The sequence below is a fragment of the Marmota flaviventris genome, chromosome 1 (assembly GCF_047511675.1).
Source record: "Marmota flaviventris isolate mMarFla1 chromosome 1, mMarFla1.hap1, whole genome shotgun sequence".
In the NCBI taxonomy this organism is placed as follows: domain Eukaryota; kingdom Metazoa; phylum Chordata; class Mammalia; order Rodentia; family Sciuridae; genus Marmota; species Marmota flaviventris.
In genome coordinates, this window is record NC_092498.1 from 215,105,214 (window position 1) to 215,128,192 (window position 22,979).

Consider the following 22,979-nt stretch of genomic DNA (forward strand, 5'->3'; position numbering starts at 1 on the left):
AACCTGCCCCTGTGACTCTACAAAGTGCAAACCAGACAGGCACTGTGACAGCAGCTCATGGGTGGCAGGAAGGACAGTGGCCAATGAGCTTGGCTATTTTTAATGGCTTCATTGCTTCGGATGGTAGAGTAGTGGCTCACAGTCAATCTGAATCAACTTCAAGGACCCTGTGAGACACCAGCCCTTTGAAGATTTTATGTCTCTTAATAAGTATCACATGGGAGAATGAAGTGGACAAGAAAGTTCACCAAGGACCAGCAAGAACTGCACACTCAAACTGGAAATTCACCATCTCCTCAGCAAGCTGCAAGCTCCCAGACACGCTCACGTTGTCCGGGAATCCCATGTGCCTCCTACAGCTCCAATGATGGTCGCACAGCACAGGAGGCACGGGAGCTGAGTTTGGAAGGTCAAGTAGTTTCCCAGGAAGTTGGAGGAGGGAAGTTTGTTCCAAGAAAAAGGAATAAAGCACATGGGCTGATGGTTAAGGAAAAGCCCCCGGCAGGAAAGCTAGACACCCTGGATTAGCACACAACCTCAAGGTCTCGCTCCATATCCATCTCTTCACCCAGAAAGTGAAGGTTAAGTCAAAGGATGATGCTAAGAGTTCACTGCCTGTCACATGGCAAGTGCCCGATACATCGAAAACATCACTAATTCTCTGGAGGAGAAAGACATTAAAGATGACTGGCTGAGCAATCCCACCGCTGGGTGCAGCCAAGGGAAGTGAAAGGCGCATGTCGGGGAGACATCTGCACCCTCAGGCATTACTGCAGCACGGTCATTAGCCAAGAAATGGAAGCAGCCGAGGGATCCTTCAACAGATGGATGGAAGAAGAAAATGTCTGTGAATACACAATGGAATATTATTCTACTGTTTAAAAAGAATGAGATTCTGTCATTAGCAGCAACATGGATGCAACTGGAAGACACTGTGTTAAGTGAATAAATCAGACCCAGAAAGACAAGTACCGTATACTCTGACTCGTGTTGTGGGAGTTACAACGTTGATCCCAGAGAGGTAGAGAATGGAATCATGGTTACCAGAGCCTGGGAAGGGAACAGGGATGGGGGATAAAGAGAGTTTGGTTAACGGGTAGAAGAATGCCTCCCGCCCATGTCCCCCTCTGTGGAATGGGTTGGCAGAAAAATAAAAGCTAAGAGAAATAAAATGGCAAAAAAAAAAAAAAAAACACAGCACACAGAAAGTAATTTCAAAGAGTGGGGGCAGAACAGGCAAGCTGATCCGAAGGATCCAGCTTCTAGTCTCTGGCCAAAATGGAGCCCACGCCTGCTTTATTTATATCAGGAAACATTAGAGGTCTTCCATAGAATGTTCTTTGCAAAAAAAAAAAAAAAGATTAAAGGTGGTCTGTCCAGTTCCCAATGGGTTACGCCCATCTCCACAGCTTCTATAAGGGACCTTCCTGGCAGAGCAGAGATAAAGGTCATGTGCACTGGGCAACCTATTGCTGTGGGAGAGCCACGGATGGTAACCAAAGCCAAACCTAAATCTCCCTGGCTTCCATACTGAGAGAAAATCCCCCACGTAATTCACAGATGGCTTCCCATAAATGCCGATGGGTAGGAGAAAGAACTTGTAATGCTCGGTAGCAGGGTGGGATAACTATGGTTGGCAACAATTAAATATTTCAAAATAACCAGTTAAAGAATGTTGAATGTTCCCAATACAAAGAAATTACATATGTCTGAGGTGATGGAGAATCCATTTATCCTGACCTGATTATTACCTATTATAAACATGTTGAAATATCACACTGTACCCCATAAAAATGTAGGATTACTCTATGTCCGTTTAAAACATTTTAAGAATGGATTGTGAGCTGGACATGCCATGCTTAGCACAGTGCTGGGGACACAGGACATTCTCAGCCCCTGTTGGCTTTTGTTGCTGTGGTTCAACATGGTGTCCCCCTCCATGGTTAAGCCTGACCCTGGTCCAGTCATTCTCTTCAGTGCCATTCTGTGGTGTCCTTGTCCTTACTGAGTATCACCTCCCTGCCCTCCTGCAGCCTGTCGGCAGAGGCTTAAAAGTCCCAAGCTCCTCTGACTGACATCAGGGTTTTTCTACCTTGGCTCTATTGGCAATGGGTAATTCTTTTTGTGAGAACCTGTCCTGTGTATTGCAGAGTCTGAACAGCACCCCTGACCGCCTTCATGCACTAGATGCCAGAGGTACTCTCCCTCCCAAGTCATGACCACTACAATGATTCCAGACGTTGCCAAATGTTCCCCTGTGCAACAGTGAGAACCTCTGACACAAACTTCAGCAGAGGTAGGTTTACTGTGATTAATTTGCAGAGATTGAGGTCACTCATCAGTTCCTCTGCTAGAAGTTTACTTTTTGATTACATTAGGTTCTAACTGAGAATAATTCCTGGGAACACCTCACTATTCCCCATGCCTTTTTTTAGATATTATATTACAATATAACAACAAGGAAAAGAAAAGCTGTACATGCTCAGTAGAAATGCAATTATTGTTGTTGTTATTGTTATTATTATTATTAGTCTGAAGTTTTTTGAATCTGTGGGTGTAGAACATGGATACAGAGGGCCAATTATAATCTGAGAAATTAAAATACCTTTCTGTAGATGTCCTTTTATGGCAAGAAATTCATGAAGATCAAGTTTGGTACAAAATGTGTACAGGAAGAAAAGATGATTACTCTGCCATATATTTCAAGTATTCACCCTTATCAGTGAATGCATGGGATTCATTGCCACCTGGATATAGCCCACTCTGGGAGACAATGTTACATTAGTGTTGCTCTTGCAACCCAAAATGTAGCCTGCTGCTCCTGACATCCCTGTAGCTGGTATACGTTCAATGTGAATCCAAGTTTATGTGCTATTGTACTGACCCGGCTGGCAATGATAGGGGCAGAGATACCTAGTGTTCCCCATAAGAAAGAGGGCAGCTTCTGCCTCATTAGCAAGTGTGTTATGTCTGAGATAGGATGGTTTGGGGACTAAATTAGAATAGGTAAGATTCTTTGTCCCTATAAAGACTAGTCCTGGCTAGATTCTTTTCTTATGGGAAATTCTTTATAATCCAATTTTCCTTTTTTGTGTGAAATTAAGGAGCAGAGAACCAAGAGTGGATGAATGTTAGCACACTTGGTAGTAAGACAGAAGCCGCTGTCTTTCCTACAGGGAACACTGGGTATCTCCATGTCGTTACACAGAAAAAATAACTATCCTTCCAATTGGCTGCCAACTTAGAGTGCAGTGGTTCCCTCCAGTATCTAATATCCCAACTGGTAAAGAGCATTCACAGCAGATTCCTGTCAAGGGCTGCTCTCCTCGGTGCCCTCACGTGTCTCCATTCTGAAAGGGTCGACACCAGTCGAGTGCGGGCTTGGCAGTGGCATCTGGAAGGTATTACCTGCTCAAGGTTTGAAGCCTCGTCGGATTCTGGAGATGATGGTGGTCGTGGATGCACATCCCCAGGCACCTAATGAATGCACCTAATGCCACTAACTGTAGTTTATAATGGCTACAGTGGTAAAAAATGTGCTATGTACAATGTATCACAATAAAAAACACTGCCTGTCAGTATCACTATTCATCTGTTTTTTTCTGGATGAGAAGATGGACTTCTCACTTTCATTTGGACTGGCACAAATGTAGTGACAAACTGTTTGTACAGTACTGACAAACTGTAGAGATTTGTCCAGTGTCACCCCGGCAAGGAAGTCATGGGACAGAATCAAGACTTGGACACAACAGGGATCTAACTCCAAAGTCTATTTTTCCATTAGCATTCTATGCACACCCCCAAGTGCTGCTAGATGTCTGGGATTTGCTTCACACACCGGCACAACACTGTGCCACCTTCCCACGGATGCACCTGATAAAATGAAAAGCCCTGGGTCTCAGGAGGATCCAGTCAGTCTCTCTAATCCAGTTGGATCCCTTTGTGTCCTGAGTTTTTTACATACTCTACACACCCCCAAAAAATACTTTTTTGGGGAAAAAAATGTTTGCACCTCTTCTACCTCACCAACACCTGCCCCCAAACAGGCAGAGCTGGAGAGAAGTTGGCCTCTCACTTTCATCTGGACTGGCACAGCTCACAGCAAATCCTAAGTCCACCCTCACTCAGGTAGAGAAGTCCCTTTGGCGAGGTTTAGGGTCGTGGTTTGACCTCCCCTCTCCCATTTTCCCCCTGGATGGAAGGATCCTGTTTCTGGTCGCCTGCAGGATTGAGGGAAAGAAGCCACATGATTTATTTTCTTGTCCATAGAACTCACATCTCTCTCCTGTGACCAACCATGATCTAGACTCTTGGTCACCTGCCTAAACAAATGATGTCATGACAGTTTGCAGGACACTTCACTTATATTATTTAGGTAATTCTCACATTCAGTTACCACTACTTAAGGATCCATAGGGGAGCTTACTCAATAAACAGGAGTTGAGTGAATCTATTCTGCAAGGGAAATGACATTTCTGTTGGAATTAACGTTAGAGACAAATGGGCTAAGAGAGGGTAAGTTACTTACCTAAGCCACACAGCTACTAAGAAGGTGGGCTAAGATTTGAGCCACTGTCTGTCTGAAACCCAGTGTCCCTCTGCTCTGGATGCTGCCTCTGTCTTGGAGTTATGTTTGACTTGTCTGCCCTGGAATTCTGAGCTGGAACTCCTCTGGACCATTGCTACTGTGGATGTCTGGGTCCCCAGAAGGGAGGCTGTTGGTGACCCCAACCAAAACCAGACACATTTCTCCGGACCTAAGTCCATTGCCCATTGTGAAATGAAGGAGCAGAGAACCCCATCAGATGCCCATCCCTTACTGTCTATAATACCTCTTAGTGCTGGACATCAACACAGGTGACCTCCTGATGTGTGTGGATCTGGCCTGCATGTGTTCACAGCGGAGGTGACGAACGGGAATCACTCTAACAACCAAACATCTGCCTGTGGTGGGCAGATGTCAAAAACAGACAAGAATCCATCATTCCACTCCAATACCCAGCGTGCTCATGGAAAACAACATCATGGGTTCCGTAGGTCCTGCCTGCTGCTGGCATCTAGTCTCTGTCTGTGCCTATACCCCAGGTCCCAACAAGCCTGGGTTCCAGGCTCTCACCTTCACCCACCAGGATCTGTGTGCAGACAGGATAAGGGAGTTTCCCATGAGCATGTCAACTGCACTGGGTCCCTCTGTTCCAGCATCAGGAGCCTAACCAGGGCCACTGTGCAAAGATAGATCTTCCATCCACCCAGGGATGGAGGCTCCAGGGGCACCCGTTGCATCAGGAATCCTCTGGGTCTGCCTTCCTGGTAGGGAGGAAACTAATTGCAGTGGGAGCCTAGAGCCCCTGGTATTTGGATTATCCCTGGAGGATCATGGAAAAACATCTACTCCTCTCTCAGTTAATCACGGGAAAGAGGGGCGGCACTGATGTGGATAATTGAGTATAGCAGTCAAGTCCTTTTGTTTGGATCCAGAGAAAGGAATGAAAGAATCCCTTACTGTAAATGGACCCTTATGCTTAAAAAGGTCCGATGTCCAGGAGATTTCTGCTGTGTTAAATAATGAGGCAGGGATGGAGGTGGAAGAGTGAAGGGTCAGGACATGCCTTCCTCTAGACTCTTTTTGAAAAGCCCCTAAGAGAAGGGTGTAGAGACATCCCCTAAGAGTGATGTAGAGACAGATGGATCTAGTGCCCACAGTTATCGCATGTCCATGGCCAGAGCCAGGGGAAAGGGCAGGAGCTGGACGGTCTGGCTACCCTGAGCATGCCAAAGATGATAGGTGAGCCTCTGAAAGCCAGGCAAAATGAATTAACTGGAGTGAAGTTCAAAGCAAAACTGACAGGTGACAGCAAGGTGACAAAAGGTAAGTCCCTGATACATAGCCAAGAGCTATCAGCAAATTCTTTGCACCCTGCCACCACCTTCTACTGCCAACCCAATGGCAGACATTAGCACTTAATCTCAATGCTTTCTACCTCCCACCTGGATGGAGCTTCTTAACTCTGCACTCCATACAGCCAGGCCTTAGAAATTGGATTTAACATTCATCAGGAAATCTGTTTTCCATGCAAACCATAGACCACTACTCAAAGCTGTGACAGTTTGCCTGGAGATTGCATAGAAAGTAATTCAACACATTGCTTCCTTCATTAGCAAGGTCTTCGTACAGGAGTGATGTTGGTTGAACTAAAGCTTGGGGTGATCGTTAATTAACAGCTGATTCCAATGTCCTTTTCTCCTCAAAGGTCAACAGCAGTCCACAGACCACACTTGGAATAACACTGCCATTGATGATGAGGTCCTCCTCAACAATGAAAAGCCTGCAGTTATTCATCTCTGTGTAACTCTATTGTCCAAGGCACATGATGTGTGGATGTCTTATTGAACAGATAGGAATGAAGAAGACAAGAGTTTGGAAAGAGAAATGAAGAAAAGGAAAAGTGGCAATGAGTCTTGGATCCTCAACACCTTGCATGTTGGCTGGCATCCATGTTGGATGGGTGGATGGATAGATGGAAGACAGCATTGATGGGTGGGTGGGTAGATGCATGGATAGATGGATGGTCTCTGCAGCTCGAACCTGCCACTGGACACTGTCTGATTTTGGTTCTAACAGGGACACCCCTTTTGCCAATAAATCAGCTCCTTCCCCTCCCCTTATACTACATTTGCAGCTCCCTCCCCCTCCCCTTATACTACATTTGCAGCTCCCTCCCCTTCCCCTTATATTACATTTGCAACATGGGTAATACATCCTCTCTGCAGGCTGACTCTCCCTTACAATGCCTTCTATTTTTTTTTTTTAGTATTTATTCTTAAATTTTAGGTGGACACAATATCTTTATTTTACATTTACGTGGTGCTGAGGATCGAACCCAGTGCCTCATGCATGCTAGGCGAGCGCTCTACCTCTGAGCCACAACCCAGCCCCAACAACAATGCCTTTTAGACAACCTCAAGACCCTCTCCTTGACACCAGACATCAAACCCAAAAAAATTGATCAAATATAGCACCCAGGATTGGCCTACTTATCCCCTAGATAATCAAAGCAAATGGCCCCCATTTGGTTATTTAGATCCCTCCATTCTAAGGAATCTTTACAACTACTGTGAGCATTTGAAAAAATGGGTAGAGATCTCCTCTATCCAAACTTTCTCCTTGCTCTGATCCAATCCTGCTCTCTGCACCTCTTGCAAACCTCTACAAATTCTTCTAGCTTGCAAACCACCCCCCCAACCACCGATTCCCCACCTTCTCCTCCCCCAGACTCATCCACTACTTTTGACCCTGCTGATGAACCCCCACCCTATCATCCAGCTCGAATAGGTCCTCACCCTCAACCTTCTGCCCCAACCTCTCCACCATCACTTCACCCTCAACCTTCTGCCCCAGCCCCTCCACCATCACTTCACCCTCAACCTTCTGCCCCAGCCCCTCCACCATCTCTCCTGCCTCTACAACCCCCTTTCTCCCCTCCAACTACTAGATCAAAAACCCACACCATCGCCCTTCCTCAAACCATTGCCCCTATGCATGAGGTAGCAGGTACTAAAGTTATCCCTCCCCCCACTCACTCCTCTCTTCTCCTGTCAGTGCCCACACCCGGTCCCACCAGGTCCTCTTACCAGCTAACGCAAAGCTCAAATGAGCTGAGGAGAACCCTCAGACCCCTATTCAAGATCTGGTGAAAATGGCCTTTAAAGTTGCTTTGTTATCACTGAAAACAAGGTTACTAAGAATTTAAAGTCCCTTACAGGCTTTTTGGGATATTCACTCCTGTCTTCCCCTCTGCTCTACCTGTTCTACTGCTCAAGTTTTCCTTGCTAGGGAAAATCCCAAACCCCTTTCCCATTGTTCTTTTACATCTCCTTCCTCATTCCCAGATCTACCTGAGCTGCTCTCAGCCCTGCCTTCCCATCTTCCCCCTCCCTATCAGGCCCACAGAAAAGTCTTAACTGACCTTCACCAGAATCTTCACCATGGCTGATTTTAGGACTGTCAGCAAAGAGTCCCTACAGAAAAGTTTAATGTAGATAAACTTCCTCTTTTCATGTTGCCCTGCTTTACTTGGCCACTGGCTGGGGAAAAAAAAAAATCAGCACTCCAAAAGCTAGACACCCCCTTACTAGTGTTTCCACAAACATGTATCCAATATAGTAGTTTGTAGAAACTAACCAACAAGGCCCCTGCCCTTGATCTGGGGCTTCACAGAGATGTCTACATTTCTAAGATAAGAGAAGTTACCAACTGGTCTCCATGGTAACAGCTGGAGGGGGAGGAAAGAAAGGGGAGAAGAAGCTCCCCCCTTCTCAGGTATTGTCCTTGAAGGGTTAACTTGCCCAGAACAGTGAAAAGAAAAATCTGCTTTTATGTGAACTTCTGCAGACTGTGAACTTCTGAGCCCCTCCCCTTACATGGGGTGTAAAGTTCTGAAACTGCCTGAACTCGGGGTTCAGGGGAGTAATTGATTACAGCAGAAGCTGTGCCCTCTGAACCTAGCCTCAGTCAAATAAAACGGTTTCCTGCTATCTTAAGTGCCTTGCCTCGTCCATCCCTACAACAGTATACTTCTATATACTTAAACATTGTTTATGTTTTCCTGAAATGGTAAACAGATGTGATTAATTGTGTACTGTACATAACGATCTATTTCTAATTAAAATGGAATAATTTGCCTAAATTCAGAAAGAACAATTAATTGTACCCCAGTGTATAGAACCCCTTTTCCAGATTTTACAACCCCTCTTTCACTTCCTAGGAATGAGAACTACTCTCCAGCAGGTCCACAATACTCGTTCTGTCTGCTCCACAGTATCCCCCACAGGGGGCATCAAACCTAAACTCCCACACCTCAGATGAGGGGCCACCAGCCAGGCGAAGACTGGGAGATCGACTTCACTCACATGCCTAGGCACAAAAAGCTTCGCTGCCTACTTACTCTGGTTGATACTTTTTCAGGTTGGATAGAAGCCTTCACTACCTCCAGGGAAATTGCTGACACTGTAGCCTCCATCCTCATTGAGGAGATCATTCCCAGCCTCCATCCAGTCAGACCATTATTCTCAGGTTGTTCAACTAGTCTCCAAAGGCCTCAGCATCACTTGGAGGCTCCACATCCCCTACCAACCCCAATCCTCGGGTAAGGTTGAAAGGGCTAACAGCATTCTCAAGGATCATCTCGCTAAACATGCTACTGAACTGAGGCTCTCCTGGCCCCATCTCCTGCCATTGGTCCTCATCCAAATTTGGGCAGACCCTAGAGCCCCCTCAGGCCTTAGCCCCTTTGAGCTATTCTATGGGCGCCCTTTCTTAATCAACCAAAGCTTTCCAATCACTCCTCCTCCCCTGTGTCCTACCTGCCCTATCTCACACTTATACCAAACTCCTAAGGGACCACGCAGACAGGTGCCTTCCAGTGCCATCTGTTACCTCAATCCCAGTGCAACCACAAACTGAATCGGACCCTCTTCAACTGGGTGACTCAGTCTTACTTCAGGAACTGCATCCTCAATCATTGGAACCTCACTGGACAGGACCCCATACAGTCATACTTACTACCCCAACAGTGGCCAAGCTGTTGGGCCACTCCCCCTGGTACCATGTCTCCTACCTTAAAAAGGCACCTATTCCAAATGTCCAGTCCTGGACTTCCACCACACCGGGGCCCACCAAATTCAAGATTTCTCGCCAACCCTCTTCTCTTTTACTAATCATTAATCTCTCTCAAGCTTCTATCCCAACCCACAGATGGCGCTTCGACATCCAAGCGACATGGCACCAGGATGGCACCACCCACTCTCAGTTTATGGGTCAAGGCGATTGCCCTTCCACTGGCTGCAATCGGGCGGTCACCGTTAACATTACTGGATTCAACCAAGCCACCTCCGATATTTCCTAGAGTCCCTACAACAGGACCAATGGCTGATACCAAGGGTCTCCTCCGCTCAGGAATGGTTTGATGCCGTGGAGAACTTATGATTTCAAGGAACCTTTATGGACTTTGACCCTTCTGAGATAACTGTCTATAGCCACTGGATGTTACCTCTTGCTGCCCTGGTATTCCCAAGCCTGTCCCCAAACATTCCCTCACTCTCCCAGATAGGGCACACACCATCCCCTCTCAATAGGAAGTAATCTGATGGAATTACACTGTCCCCACGCCACTTAGAAAGACAAAAAGGGAGGAATGTTAGTTGTGGAGCAGGCTGAACAAATGTTAGCTGCAGGGTGGGCTGAACACTCGGCCCCCACCCTCACCCAACCCTCACCCTCACCCGTCGCCTCAAGGCTGAACACTCAACCCCACTCAAGGCTGAACACTCAGCCCCCACCCATCTGGTGCAACAGAAACCCACATCTAGCCCCTGCCTGGTCTCTCTGAGGGCAGAAGATGACACCCTTAGCAACTACTATGTGATCCGATCACTGTACACCACCAAGGCAGCTTGCAGACCCAGAGACCTCATTAGATTTTGGCTATAAAAACTCTCTCCTGCCAGGACCCCCTCCCCCACTCTCTTTTCTCTCTGTCTCTCTCTCTTTCTCTCTCTCTCACTCTGTCCCCTCTGTCTCCCTCTCTTTCTTCTCTCTCTTTCACTCTCTTGCTTTGAGCTCCCCCCACCTCTCTCTCTCTCTTCTCCTCTTTCTCATGGAAAGATAAAGATCTCTTGGTTGCTCTGAGTGTCGTGGTCACTCTCCTTTCAGACCTGCCCTTTCTTGACTCCTGGTTAACACTGCTCTGGAGTGGGCTCTCTGCTTAACCCTCCAACACCTGCTTCCCTCAATCACAGGAGCTCACCGTCAGGGAGGAGGCTTGCAACATGAGTCTCCAATCACAGGGATTCGGATTCAATTGGTCTCGGGTGCAGGAGATTTTTTTTTAATTCCCACAGGTGATTCTAATTTGCAAACAAGGTGAGGACTTGGAACCCAGACTGCCAAGGATTTAGCAGAAGGAAAAGAAACTTGTGGTCTCTGGCGTCCCCTGCTGGCCACGCAAGAGGAAAGAGGTGGAGCCCACCAAGACCTGATGATTCTGTCCTCCCCAGCTTCCCCTCCCAACTGAAGGTAAAAGTTAATTGCACTGGGAGTCAGGTCTCCTGACTTTCAAATTGGCCCCAGTAGGGCATGAGAATCCCAGAGAACACAAGTGTTCCCAGTTCTTCATTGATAACAGGAACAGAGGAAGGACATTGACCTGGACAAAAGGACCTGAACAATCCAACACCACCCAGAGTTCTGAAGGAGAAGAATCAGTGAATCTTTCTTTTTCCATATTTTTATCAGTGCATTATAATCATAGATGATGGTGGGATTCGTTATTACATATTCATACGTGCACATGATATAACAATATAATTTGGCCAATATCAGCCCCCAGTGTTCTCCCCTCCCTCCCCTCTTTCTTTCCCTTAGTCCCTAACCTCTACTAACCCCCACTTAGGTTTTCATGAAATTTCCACACACACCAGAATTTTTCCTCTCTGGCTTCCACATATGAGAAAAAAACATATGACCCTTAGCCTTCTAAGTTCAAGTATTTAATGAGCATGCTGGTCTCAAGTTCCAACCATTTTCCTGCAAATTATCATTTTATTCTTGCTTATGAGTAAACTCCCCGTTTATAGCACATTTTCTTTATCCATTCATCTGTGGATGGGCACCTGGGCTGGTTCCATCGTTTGGTTATTGTGAATTGTGTTGCTATAAACATAGGTATGCACAAATGACTACAGTATGGTGACTCTGATTCAAATGTAAGCAGGGCTAACAGATCGGGGTTGTTACCATTGAAACAGTAACTCATTTTAAAATGATTTAGAATTAAAATACTTCAACTCTGTTGTGAGTTTTCCTTACATCTTCTGAATGTTGGTAAAATTACAGATATTGCTGTTCCAAGTAGAGTCCTCCAGACAGCTGCATCCAAATCCCTTGGAACTTGTTAGAAATGAAGAGTCTCAGGGTCTCACCCCAGAGTGGAACTCTCCGGAGGAACCTGAAATTGTTATGTTATCAAGCTCTCCTGCAAACCTAATACGAAAAGAAGCCAGAGAACCCTCCAGTTGGAGAGAGCTACCATCATTTCCCGATAATCAGAGGGACCAAGTAATTAAGAATTTTGAAGACCCAGCTTAATAAGTTTCACTTGCTTCCCACAGAAATCTCCAAGAACTTTTAAAATTCATGGATGCCTGGTCTCCATTCCCAGGGATTCGGGTTCAATTGGTCTCGGGTGCAGGAGATTTTTTTTTAATTCTCACAGGTGATTCTAATTTGCAAACAAGGTGAGGACTTGGAACCCAGACTGCCAAGGATTTAGCAGAAGGAAAAGAAACTTGTGGTCTCCGGCGAGGTGGAGCCCACCAAGACCCGAGGATCCCACTTGCGTGGAAGTTTGGTTGATGTGTAGGCAAGACATGCCACCTCTAGACGAATGAGCGTTGCGATTCCTGATTCCACTTCAAAGCTGTTACGGGGATGTTTCTGGTTATCATTTACACACACACACACACACACACAACCTGTAATTTACATAGCAAAACCTCAGATGGCATTTACTATGTGCCAGTCACTAACCTAAATGCTACACTAAACAGTCTTAAAATACTCCATCTCTGAAACAGCACCTCTGAACTAACATGCAGGTGTTTAAAACTCTGTTACAACCGCACCTAGATGAAGGAGCCCCCGTGCATTGCGGGTAGGAATGGGAAATGTTACAACCATTGTGGGAAGCAGCATGATAAGTCCCCAGAACTCTTTGAATAGAATTCTACCTTGGGGCACATTCCAAAGGAATCAAAAAAGGGTCTTAAAAATGGAAATGCCCTGTGTCCACTTATAACTAAAAAATAAATATTTTTTTTTAAAAAATGGAAATGCCGTCTGATGGGGAGGGGATTATCCCAGTGGCTTGGGAGGCTGAGGCAGGAGGATCACAAGTTCAAAGCCAGCCTCAGCAACAGAAAGATGCTAAGCAACTCAGTGAGACCCTGTCTCTAAATAAAATACAAAATAGGGCTGGGGACGTGGCTCAGTGGTCGAGTGCCCCTGAGTTCAATCCCTACTACCCCCCCCAAAAAAAAGGAAATGCCAGTTATCCTGATTATTATACATTATATTGAATTATATTATTTTACCCCATAAATAAGTACAAATATGTGATTTAAGAATAATTTTTAAAGAAAATAAAGTCTTTTGTTGGTCTTTTTTAATATATATATATATATATATATATATATATATATATATATATATATATATTAGTTATAGGTGGACACAATTCCTTTATTTTAATGTGGTGCTGAGGATCAAACCCAGCACCTCACATGTGCCAGGCGAGCATTTTAAGACTGACCTGCAACCCCAGCCCCTGTTGTTCTTTTTAGATATACATGACAGTGGAGTATATTTTGACATATTGCACATACATGGAATATAACTTTCCATTCTTGTGGTTGTACATGATGTGGAGTTTCCCTGGTCGTGTGCTCATATGTGAACATAGGAAAGTTGTGTCATTCATTCTGTCCCTCCTATTCCCATCCCCGCTCTCTTCGCCTCATTCCCCTTTGTCTAATCCAATGGATTTCTATTCTTCCCTCCACCACCACCATCGGGTTGTAGGTCGGCATCCGCACACAGAGAGAACATTCAGCCTTTGGTTTGGGGGGATTGGCTTACTTCATTTAGCATGATAGTCCCCAGTTCCATCCATTTGCCATCAAATGCCATAATTTCATTCTTCTTTAATGCTAAGTAATATTCCATTGTGTATGTGTGTATATGTGTGTGTGTGTGTGTGTGTGTATCCAGTCAAAAATTTCATTCTTAACATTAGCATCTCATTCCAGCACTAGCAAAACAAATGTTCAGAAACAGCAAGCAAAGTGTTGATCAGGTTGAATGTTGGCACAACAAAGAGCAAAGCCAAAATCCTTTCTTCCTTCCTTTAGATAAGTTTTAAATGGTAAGATGATGAGTGTCTTTACCTTCTCATGTTGACTTTCAGCCTTTATAGAATCAAGAAGCAGATTGGAAACCCATGTTTGTAAACAATGGATAAAGGATTGTTATGTGGTATATTCCTGCTTGTGTGGATGCCCAATTTTTTTTTTTAATACCTGAACCCTCAGTAACTAGCTAAGTGAATGAGTGTCTCCAAAAATATATATTAGACCACACCTACCAAGAATGAATGAATGAATTACAATGTTCAATGAACCCAACTCTCCGGGGCTTATTGACATAATCAGAAAATTAAACATCCCTCATTTAGATATCTCCCATAACACCTTGAGCACACCGTTCCTGGTGATTTCTCATATCACATGCACACACACACACACAACCTCTGTTTGTCACAAGCCGATGTCTATACCATCGGAAATAGTCTTGGTTTTGAAGCAACTCTCCCTGCTATCTGTAGTCTAAACAATTCTTTGCTCCAAAACCCAGGACCTGCCCCTCCTTTTATCTATACTGAAAGCCCCTTTCGGGTCCCAAGGGCTCTCCTCCTACAGAAGCATCTGCAGACACACTCCCATAGTGGGGCTACAGAGTGGAAATCAGGAAGGCTTCCAGGAGGAGGTGGCATGGGGGCTGAGGTCTGAAGGGGCAAATTCATGCTTGGCAAGAAGGAGACCAGGAGAGTGACTGGGGCCAGAGGAAAAGCAGGCTGCTAAGTAAGGTCTCCCACACTCAGGCCAGGCTGTCCTGATTCCTTTCAGCAACCTGGAAGTCAGGCTGGCCGGCCTGTCACCTTGGGGTTAGTATTCTCGGGAGATCTGTGACCAGCTCTCCACCTCTCCACAGTAAAAATGCAGCATGAGGATTCCTGGGCCTTCCTTGTCTACACCTGCAGGTAGGTGCCACATGCACTTGACCTTCTGTGTGTGGGGCCAGGGTGGAGGTTCTGGAATCTGGGAGCTAATCAGAAGCCCCTCCTCCCTCTCCGAACTCGGTTCTCTGCCAGAAATCCTGAATAGTCGAGGTCCTGGGGTCGGAAGGGTTAGGAGGTGCCCCTCCCTGCCCACCCCTGCATTGTGAAGTCTGGGGAGACTGAAGGGAGCAGGTTGATGTCACAGACCCCTGGCCAGCACACTCCCTCTCACTGCCGGCCCTTCAACCAGCCTGGCCTCAACCTCTTCCCCCCTCACCCCTGAACCCCAGAAGAAAGTGGTCAGCCTTGCCAAGCAGCCTCACAGGGCCACCTGCAGCCATGAACACAAAGGATTCCAAGCCCGGGGAGCTCCAGCCGGATCAAGAGGTCCCCACGATTGACAAGAACCCCAAGCCGGACTCGCCCATGGCCGACGACAAGCTGCCGCAAAAGACCAGGGCTGTGGTCATTGACATGGGCACGGGCACCTGTAAGGTGGGTTTCGCTGGGCAGGCCCGCCCCTCCTTCACCGTGGCCACCATCATGGGCTGCCAGCCCAAGAAACAGGCCACCTCGGGGCAGCCAGCGGTGGAAACCTTCATCGGCGAGGCGGCCCGCGTGCGTCCAGAGCTGACGCTGGTGCAGCCCATCCGGAATGGCATCGTGGTGGACTGGGAAGCCGCGGAGCTCATCTGGCGCCACATGCTGGAGCACGACCTCCAAGTGGACACCCAGGAACACCCACTGCTGTTCTCCGATCCGCCCTTCAGCCCCGCCACCAACCGCGAGAAACTGGTGGAGGTGACCTTCGAATCGCTGCGATCCCCCGCCATGTACGTGGCCTCGCAGTCGGTGCTGTCGGTTTACGCGCACGGGCGCGTCAGCGGGCTGGTGGTGGACACTGGCCACGGGGTCTCCTACACGGTGCCAGTCTTCCAGGGCTACAACCTGCCGCACGCCACCGAGCGCCTGGACCTGGCGGGCCACCACCTGACCGCCTTCCTGGCGGAGATCCTGCTGGGCTCGGGCTTGGCGCTGCAGCAGCAGGACCTGGACACGGTGGAGAACATCAAGCACCGCTTCTGCTACGTGGCCTCGGATTTCCAGAAGGGGCAGGCGCGGTCGGAGCAAGAGTGCCAGCAGTCCTTCAAGCTGCCCGACGGGCGGACCGTGACGTTAGGCAAGGAGCTATTCCAGTGCCCGGAGCTGCTCTTCCACCCGCCGGAGATCCCGGGGCTGTCGCCCGTGGGCCTCCCCACCATGGCCAAACAGAGCCTCCACAAGGTGCCCCAGGAGGTGCGGGGCGACGTGGCCCAGAGCGTGCTGCTGTGCGGCGGTTCCTCGCTCTTCACCGGCTTGGAGGAGCGTTTCAGGGCCGACCTGCTGCGCTCTCTGCCCCCGGAGGAGCACGTGGTGGTGACCGCCCAGGCCAACAGGAACTTCTCGGTGTGGATGGGGGGCTCCATCCTGGCCTCGCTGCGCGCCTTCCAGTCCTGCTGGGTCCTGCGCGAACAGTATGAGGAGCAGGGTCCCCACATCGTGTACCGCAAATGCTACTGACGCGGGGCCCTGGAAGGTGGAGTGTGGGCAGTAAATCCTCTGCGAGCCAGCCCTGTCCTGTCGTCCTCCCCTGGCGGCCCCACCCACTCTTGATGCCCCATCATCAGGGGCATCATCTGACCCGCCCCCAGACCCCACCACCTGGATCTACCTCCCAAAACATCCCTGGCTGGAACTTGCCCTAAAGCAAGTCCCATGATCCACCTCCTGAGATATACCAGTGCGGGTCCCCTAAACCCACGTCCCCATAACCAAACCCTAATGTAACACTGTGTTCTAATCCTTTCAAACCATTCTCTAGGGGTCTGTGTCCCCCAGACCCGCACAGGTGCGTGTGCATGCATGCATACACACGCGCGTGCACTCATACACACACACCTGCCCAGCCCAAGACATCCTCAGGTTCTGACCTCCTAATCGCACCCCCATGATCTGTTGTTTCTGATAAAGTCCCCTCAAGGTTCCCCTGCCTATAAGGCCCCAGCTCACCACCCTTAGTATGCATCTCAGAACCCCCCAACTCCACACAACCTGCACCAGGTGTTGAAATCCCTTCCCAGAACTTTTTCTGTGCTACTGTTGCGGGATCAGGGCACCAGCCCCCAAGTGCCCCCCACAACCTACCTCCTAGAAACCAGTCCCCCAAACACACCACTAAATTCCCCTAGTCAATGCTTTTCTGGCTCTCAGCTCCCCAAATGCATCACCTCCTGGTTTGCCCTAAAATGCCCACACAAGCCCTGAACTGCCATAGCTGCCTCAAGACCCGTGTTCTGACCCTCAAGGGTCTCCCCTGCAATGACCCATTAAGAATCCCTGGCATCCAAAGCTAATTCCTGAGTTCCTTCTGCCCCAGGACTCTTCCTTCACCCTTGAAGATTCCTCCCCCAGACCACCCCTGTGTTCCCACAACCCATCCCCCAAAGACCAAGACGCCAAGCCCCCACAATGGCCCTTCTTGCTCTTTGTTCATGCCCTTGCTCTGGGTCCCCACCCAGAATACTCACACATTTCTAGCTCACAGAGCCCCTTCAACCCACCCCCAACCCCAGAACTTCCGAATTTGGATTGTACTCTGGACCTCAGGTCAGTCCCATTCAGGCCCTGGGCTGCCCTCTGTGGTATGGCCTCCAGCTCCTCCTCCTGGGCTCCTTCCAAAGACTCCCTCTGGGGTCACCTCATGCTGTGGCCCCAGGACACTCCACTGTGAAGGTTTCACAGGCTCACCCCCAGGACCAGCCCCTGGGCCCCATCCTACCTGTCCAGACTAGGTGGTGACCTTCCCAAGGGCTGTCCAGCCCACTGTGACCCTCAGCAGATACTCCAGTGAGAGCCCCACCTGCTCCTGCACAGGTGCCCCTGGGGACAAGCCCTCCAGGCTCTCCGGTCTCGTTTCCTTCCACTCTGCTCCAAGTTCGCTCAGCTGCGCCATCTCCCCAGACATCTCAGCCTACGCCTCCAACAGAGCCCAGACCTTCCTCTGGGGCCTGCCCTGGGATGCTCTGGAGCCCTCTCCCACCCCCACACCCCGCCCCATCCCTCCTAGGCCTAGAGTAGGGATCCAGCCCCCAGGATGGGGAGACTGGACTTCTCCCCAGGGTGTGCCTGAGTGGTCTCTGGAGACAGGACCCTCTGCTTCACGCCATCCAGCCCAGGCTTAGGAGCATCAGGACCTCCAGCCAGCAAGGGGGACAGTCTGCCCAGTTTCCCAAGCAATAAACAGGAGCCATGGGGCATGCGCAGGCCAGGGCACAGCATCCGCAGCACGAGGAATCCTTTATCCATCCGTCACTTCATTGGTCACCATTTAACATCTCACATACATTTCTGTGTCTTTCTCTGCATCCTTAAATTTTTTTTTTTTAGTTTGGTTTGGTTTTGCTGAGATGAGGTCTCACTATGTTTCCCAGACTGGCCTCAAACTCCCAGGCTCCAGTGATCCTCCTCCCTCAGCCTCTCAAGTAGCTGGGACCCCAGGTGCACAACCAGCTCCTAATTTTTTTCCAGTTTCCTCATTGTGTTTCATACTCCCCCTCCGTCCCTCCCACAAGCACTCCCACATGGTCTTATACAGGGGCTTCTTTCTGGAACAGTAAGCCTACCACAGCCTTCAACTCTAGCATCAGACAGTAGAGGTGGTTGAGGGTCCTGGCTATGTCACCCACTCTGTCCCCCATGTATCCTATAGACTGGGCTAGTTTGAGGTCCTCAGCTTCAGAGGTGAGGTGGCAGAAAGACCAAGATCCAGAGTTGGAAAACACACACACACACACACACACACACACACGATGGTCTGGCTCCCTTCCCTCAAGGCAGCCTCTAACTATGGAATGAGCTAGAACACCAGCCCACTGCACCCCACCACCCCCACCATCCCCATCCCACCTCCCCACCCCCACCAGAGACAAGGTGGTCAGAAGGCAGTTTTTCTTCTTCCCACCAGGGGGCAGCACCTCCAAGCTCAACAGGCCAGGGCCCCGTTGAATTTAGTTCCCTAAGATCTGAAGCAAGACCTCAAGAGAAATCCACCCCAAAGGCAAGACACACAGAGGAGGGATGTGGAACAGACCCAGGCTCAGATGCTGCAGGGGGCGAGAGAGACACACAGTGTACCAGGAACCCCAAAGGACCCTCCTTTGAGCCAGGCTAAAGTCTCCCAGCTCCAAACCTTGAGGGGCCACAAATCTCCTCTGCGACCTCCCAACACACACTGGTGGTGGCTGCTCACTACTCAAACCTGTTAGCAATCTCACCTCCTCCCAGGAGTCATGGATAGGCCTCTGCCCAGCACCCACCCCAACCCAGATCTGGAGACCCAGAGACCCGACCCCCGGCCCCTGCCCACACCCCCTGGAGTCGGCTCCCTCCCGAGTCCCACGGCCCGTCCCCAGGTTCCAGCTGAAGTCCGTCACTCACTCCAGGAGCATTCACGGAGCACTCGCTGAGCTCAGGGAAGACCGCCTCTGCCCACCAGGGCCACCTCTCTCTTCCCCACTTCCGCTGCCAGTGGGCTGGAGGCTCCCTTACCTTGATCCACAAGCCCTTTCCCTCTAAATGTCCCTGAAACCGCCCACCTCGCTCCACCCTCCCTCCCCAGGCCCCTGGGTTGATCTCCTGGATGACAGTAGGAACCTCTTCCTCCGTCCCCATCCCCTCCAGAGAATGCTTGCGAGGACTTTTGCAAAACTCAGGTCATGACGGCATTATTCCCCGCTCAGGACATTCTTCTGATTTCCACTCCATGCAAGCCGAGTCCTCACTGTGGCCCTGAATCCTCCGCCCATCTTTCTGCTCCCCTCCTGGGCTTTCTTTCCATCCTCCTCCACCCGGACACATTGACGGCCTTTCTCCTCCAGTAATGGGCTGTGGGGTCCTCCAGAGGGCCTGTGTTCAAGTGCTGACCCCAGTGCCTTGAAATGTGCCTCTGTTCAGAGAAAGAGCTCTACCTGACCCAATCTGACTGGTGTCCTTCCAAGAGGAGGAGATTAAGACGCAGACACACACAGAGGGATGACCATGTGAGGACAGAGGGGAGACATGGCCCTGGACAGGCCAAGGAGGGAGGCCTCAGGAGAAACCAGCCCTGCCACACCTTGACCTTGGTCTCCCAGCCTCCAGAACTGTGAGAAAACGAGTTCTGAGTTCCCATCATCGAAGGTGCTCAGGTGTTAGGGCACTCGACGAAAACCACTCCAGATTTGTAGTCACAGATACCAGCCACAGCCACAAGGCCAGTCATAGAATGAGTACTGTGACGTGGGGAGGACTTCTCCCTCCCTCTGTGATATGGGTCCATGGGTCTGAAATGTCCTGTCTGCGCTCCTGTTTATCCCCGTGTAACATGCGCTGTTCTGACTTCAGGGCCCAGTACTTAAGTCTGGCTGACTTCAGGTTGCCCGATTCAAATCATGAGGCATCAAGGGCAGCTGTAAACACCCCCCAGGGCCGTCACAGGCTCTTCTGGGGAAAGGGCTGTGAGTTTCTGATTCACACAGGAGGGTTATTGCACGTATGAGGTGGAAGCGTGAACTTACTGTTGTCTCGATTTGGAGATTAACCCTCATCTAAGGAGATGCAGGCAGGTTTCAAGTTGACGGGGTGAAGGCACGCTCATGAATTTCATGTGTCAACTTGGCTGGGCCACAGTACCCAGCCATTTGGTCAAACATCATTCTAGGTGTTTCGGTGAAGGTGTTTTTTTTTTAGATGTGACTAACATTTAAATCAGTAGACTACCCTCCATGATGGGGGTGGGCGTCATCTAATCCGGTGAAGGCCTTAATAGAGAAAGACTGTCTTCCTCGCTAGGAAGAAAGCCCTCTGGTAGCAGCTGCCTTCAAACTCAAGCTGCAGTTCTTCCCTGGGTCTCCAGGCTCCCACAGAGGCCCATCCCTTAAAATTAGGGTCCCCCGCCCCCACAGCCTGTTGGTTCTATTTCCCTGGGAAACCATGGCTAATATATACACCAATCCCCTTCCTACCTCAGGGCCTTTGCATGTGGTATTTTCTCTGCTCAAAATGTTCCTTCCTACCTCCCATCTTATTAAGGTAACCCCACTTCTTAATATGACAAAAACTCAGATGCCATTTTTTTTTTTTACTAATTAAAATAGTTGATTTCATATAAACATCAAAAAACTGCCATGGGAGGGGCTGGGGTTGTAGCTCAGTGGTAGAGCACTTGCCTAGCATGTGTGAGGCACTGGGTTCGATCCTCAGCACCACATATAAATAAATAAAATAAAGGTCCATCCACAACTAATAAAAATATTTTTTAAAAAAAACTGCCATATGTCAAAAGACAAAAGACAATAAAATAAATAATTTTAGTGACAAGTGGAGGGGGGGGAAACTATAATGCCTAACACAAAGAAATAATGCCTGTCATATATAAAGAGCTATCAGAAAAATCAATAAAAAAAAAATCTCAAAAGATCACACCAGTGCCTGGGAACCTTTCAACAAAGGGCGCAAACACTGAATTCTAGAGAAAGAAAGAGTTCTTAGACACAGTTCGATTTCATAAGGGAAATGAGCATCACACCTATACTGAAATATCATTTTTAACCCATCAGATTGGCAAAGATCAAAAGGTCTGATAACACCCGCTGCTGACGAGGGTGTGTGAAGGCTGGCACTGCTGAATACGGGCGGTGAGGGAGGAAACCTGTACCACCCCATGAGAGGCAGGTTGCACAGCGAGTTCAACAACAAGTGCACACGTCTTCTAGCTCCCTGTGATGCTCCATGAGACTCCATTCTAGCTCCTTGAGACTCCATCCATCTGCCCGCATAAGGACGCGAACCGCTATCTGTACCCCACAGCAGCACCTGACTGCGGGAAAACACTGAAAACAAGCTGTGCCACCATCCACACCAATGGGATAAATGCGCCGCTCAGCACGAGGGACGCTGGGGTGTGGCTCAATGTCGAGCACTTGCTGAGCAAGTGGGAGGCCCTAGGGGGAAGAACATCAAGAGCTGGGATTGGCCAGTGGAAGGGCATTCACCCGGCATGCACAAGGCCCCAGGTTCCATTCCCAGCCCTGCAAAAATAAATAAGAAGAAGAATGTCTGCAAGAAAGCACAAGAGAAATACTACACAGCCGTAAAAGGAAACCAGCCAACATCGGTCAGTGACGTGGAACCTGGGTTATATTTTAAGTAGGGCTCTGGGTGTAGCTGGGTGGTCAGCACTTGCCCAGCCTGCTCAAGACACTGGGTTCCATCCTCAGCACAAAGGACAGGGAGAAAGAGAGAGATTTTAAGTGAAAATCGGGGGAAAGGCATCCCACCATGAAAGATGAATGAATAGATGTGCAGATATCTGCTTAAGATATGCACTGACGAGCTGGGAAAGGCGGGCACTGAGGCTGAGGCAGGAGGATGGCAAGTTCAAAGCCAGCCTCAGCAACTCAGCGAAGACCCTGTCTCAAAACAATAGATTTTAAAAGGTGGGGGGCGGGGGGAGGCGAGCTGGGGGTGTAGCTCGGTAGTTAAGTGCCCCTGGGTTCAATCCCTGGTACAAAAAAAAAACATGCATAGAATGTCTCTGGACCATCTGTGGCTGCTTCAAGACCAGAGCTTCTGTCCCTCCCTCCATCCTCCCGCAGAACCACTTCTTACCCCCTTGGAGAACTGTCACCACCCATCAGGATTCACAGTCCTGGACCCCAACCTGCCACGAATGACGGGAATTTCAGACCATGTGGATAGACATATAAAATTTTTTGAGCTGGGGTCTCACTGCGCTGCCCAGGCTGGCCCTGAACTCCTGGGCTCAACAATCCTCCTGCCTCAGCCTCCAGAGCAGCGGAGTCCAGGTGTGGGTCGCCAGGCCCAGCTTCAAATCCAGGTGTTCACTGAGCCCGTCTGGGACCCAGGCATTGGCCTTCTCTTCTTTCTTCCCAGCTGTGTCCCTTGCATCTCTGTTCGATTCCTTCTTCCCAGGTGAGGTCACCCACCAGCACGTGAGCTCAGGAAGGGCAAGCCCCCTCTGCGTCTCTCCCAGCTTCCAGCAGAGCTCAC

The 22,979-nt window shown here is 49.2% G+C and overlaps 1 protein-coding gene across 1 annotated transcript; it reads left to right on the forward strand.

Annotated features, from left to right (window-relative positions):
* The first annotated feature begins 15,230 nt into the window (after positions 1–15,230).
* Actl9 (actin like 9) lies at positions 15,231–16,451 on the forward strand. The gene has a single exon (XM_027954875.2). The coding sequence runs from the start codon at positions 15,231–15,233 to the stop codon at positions 16,449–16,451; it is 1,221 nt and encodes a 406-aa protein (XP_027810676.2).
* Positions 16,452–22,979: the final 6,528 nt, after the last annotated feature.

Coding starts and splice junctions, on each gene's coding strand:
- Actl9 (XM_027954875.2), top strand. CDS start 15,231: ATGAACACAAAGGATTCCAAGCCCGGGGAGCTCCAGCCGGATCAAGAG.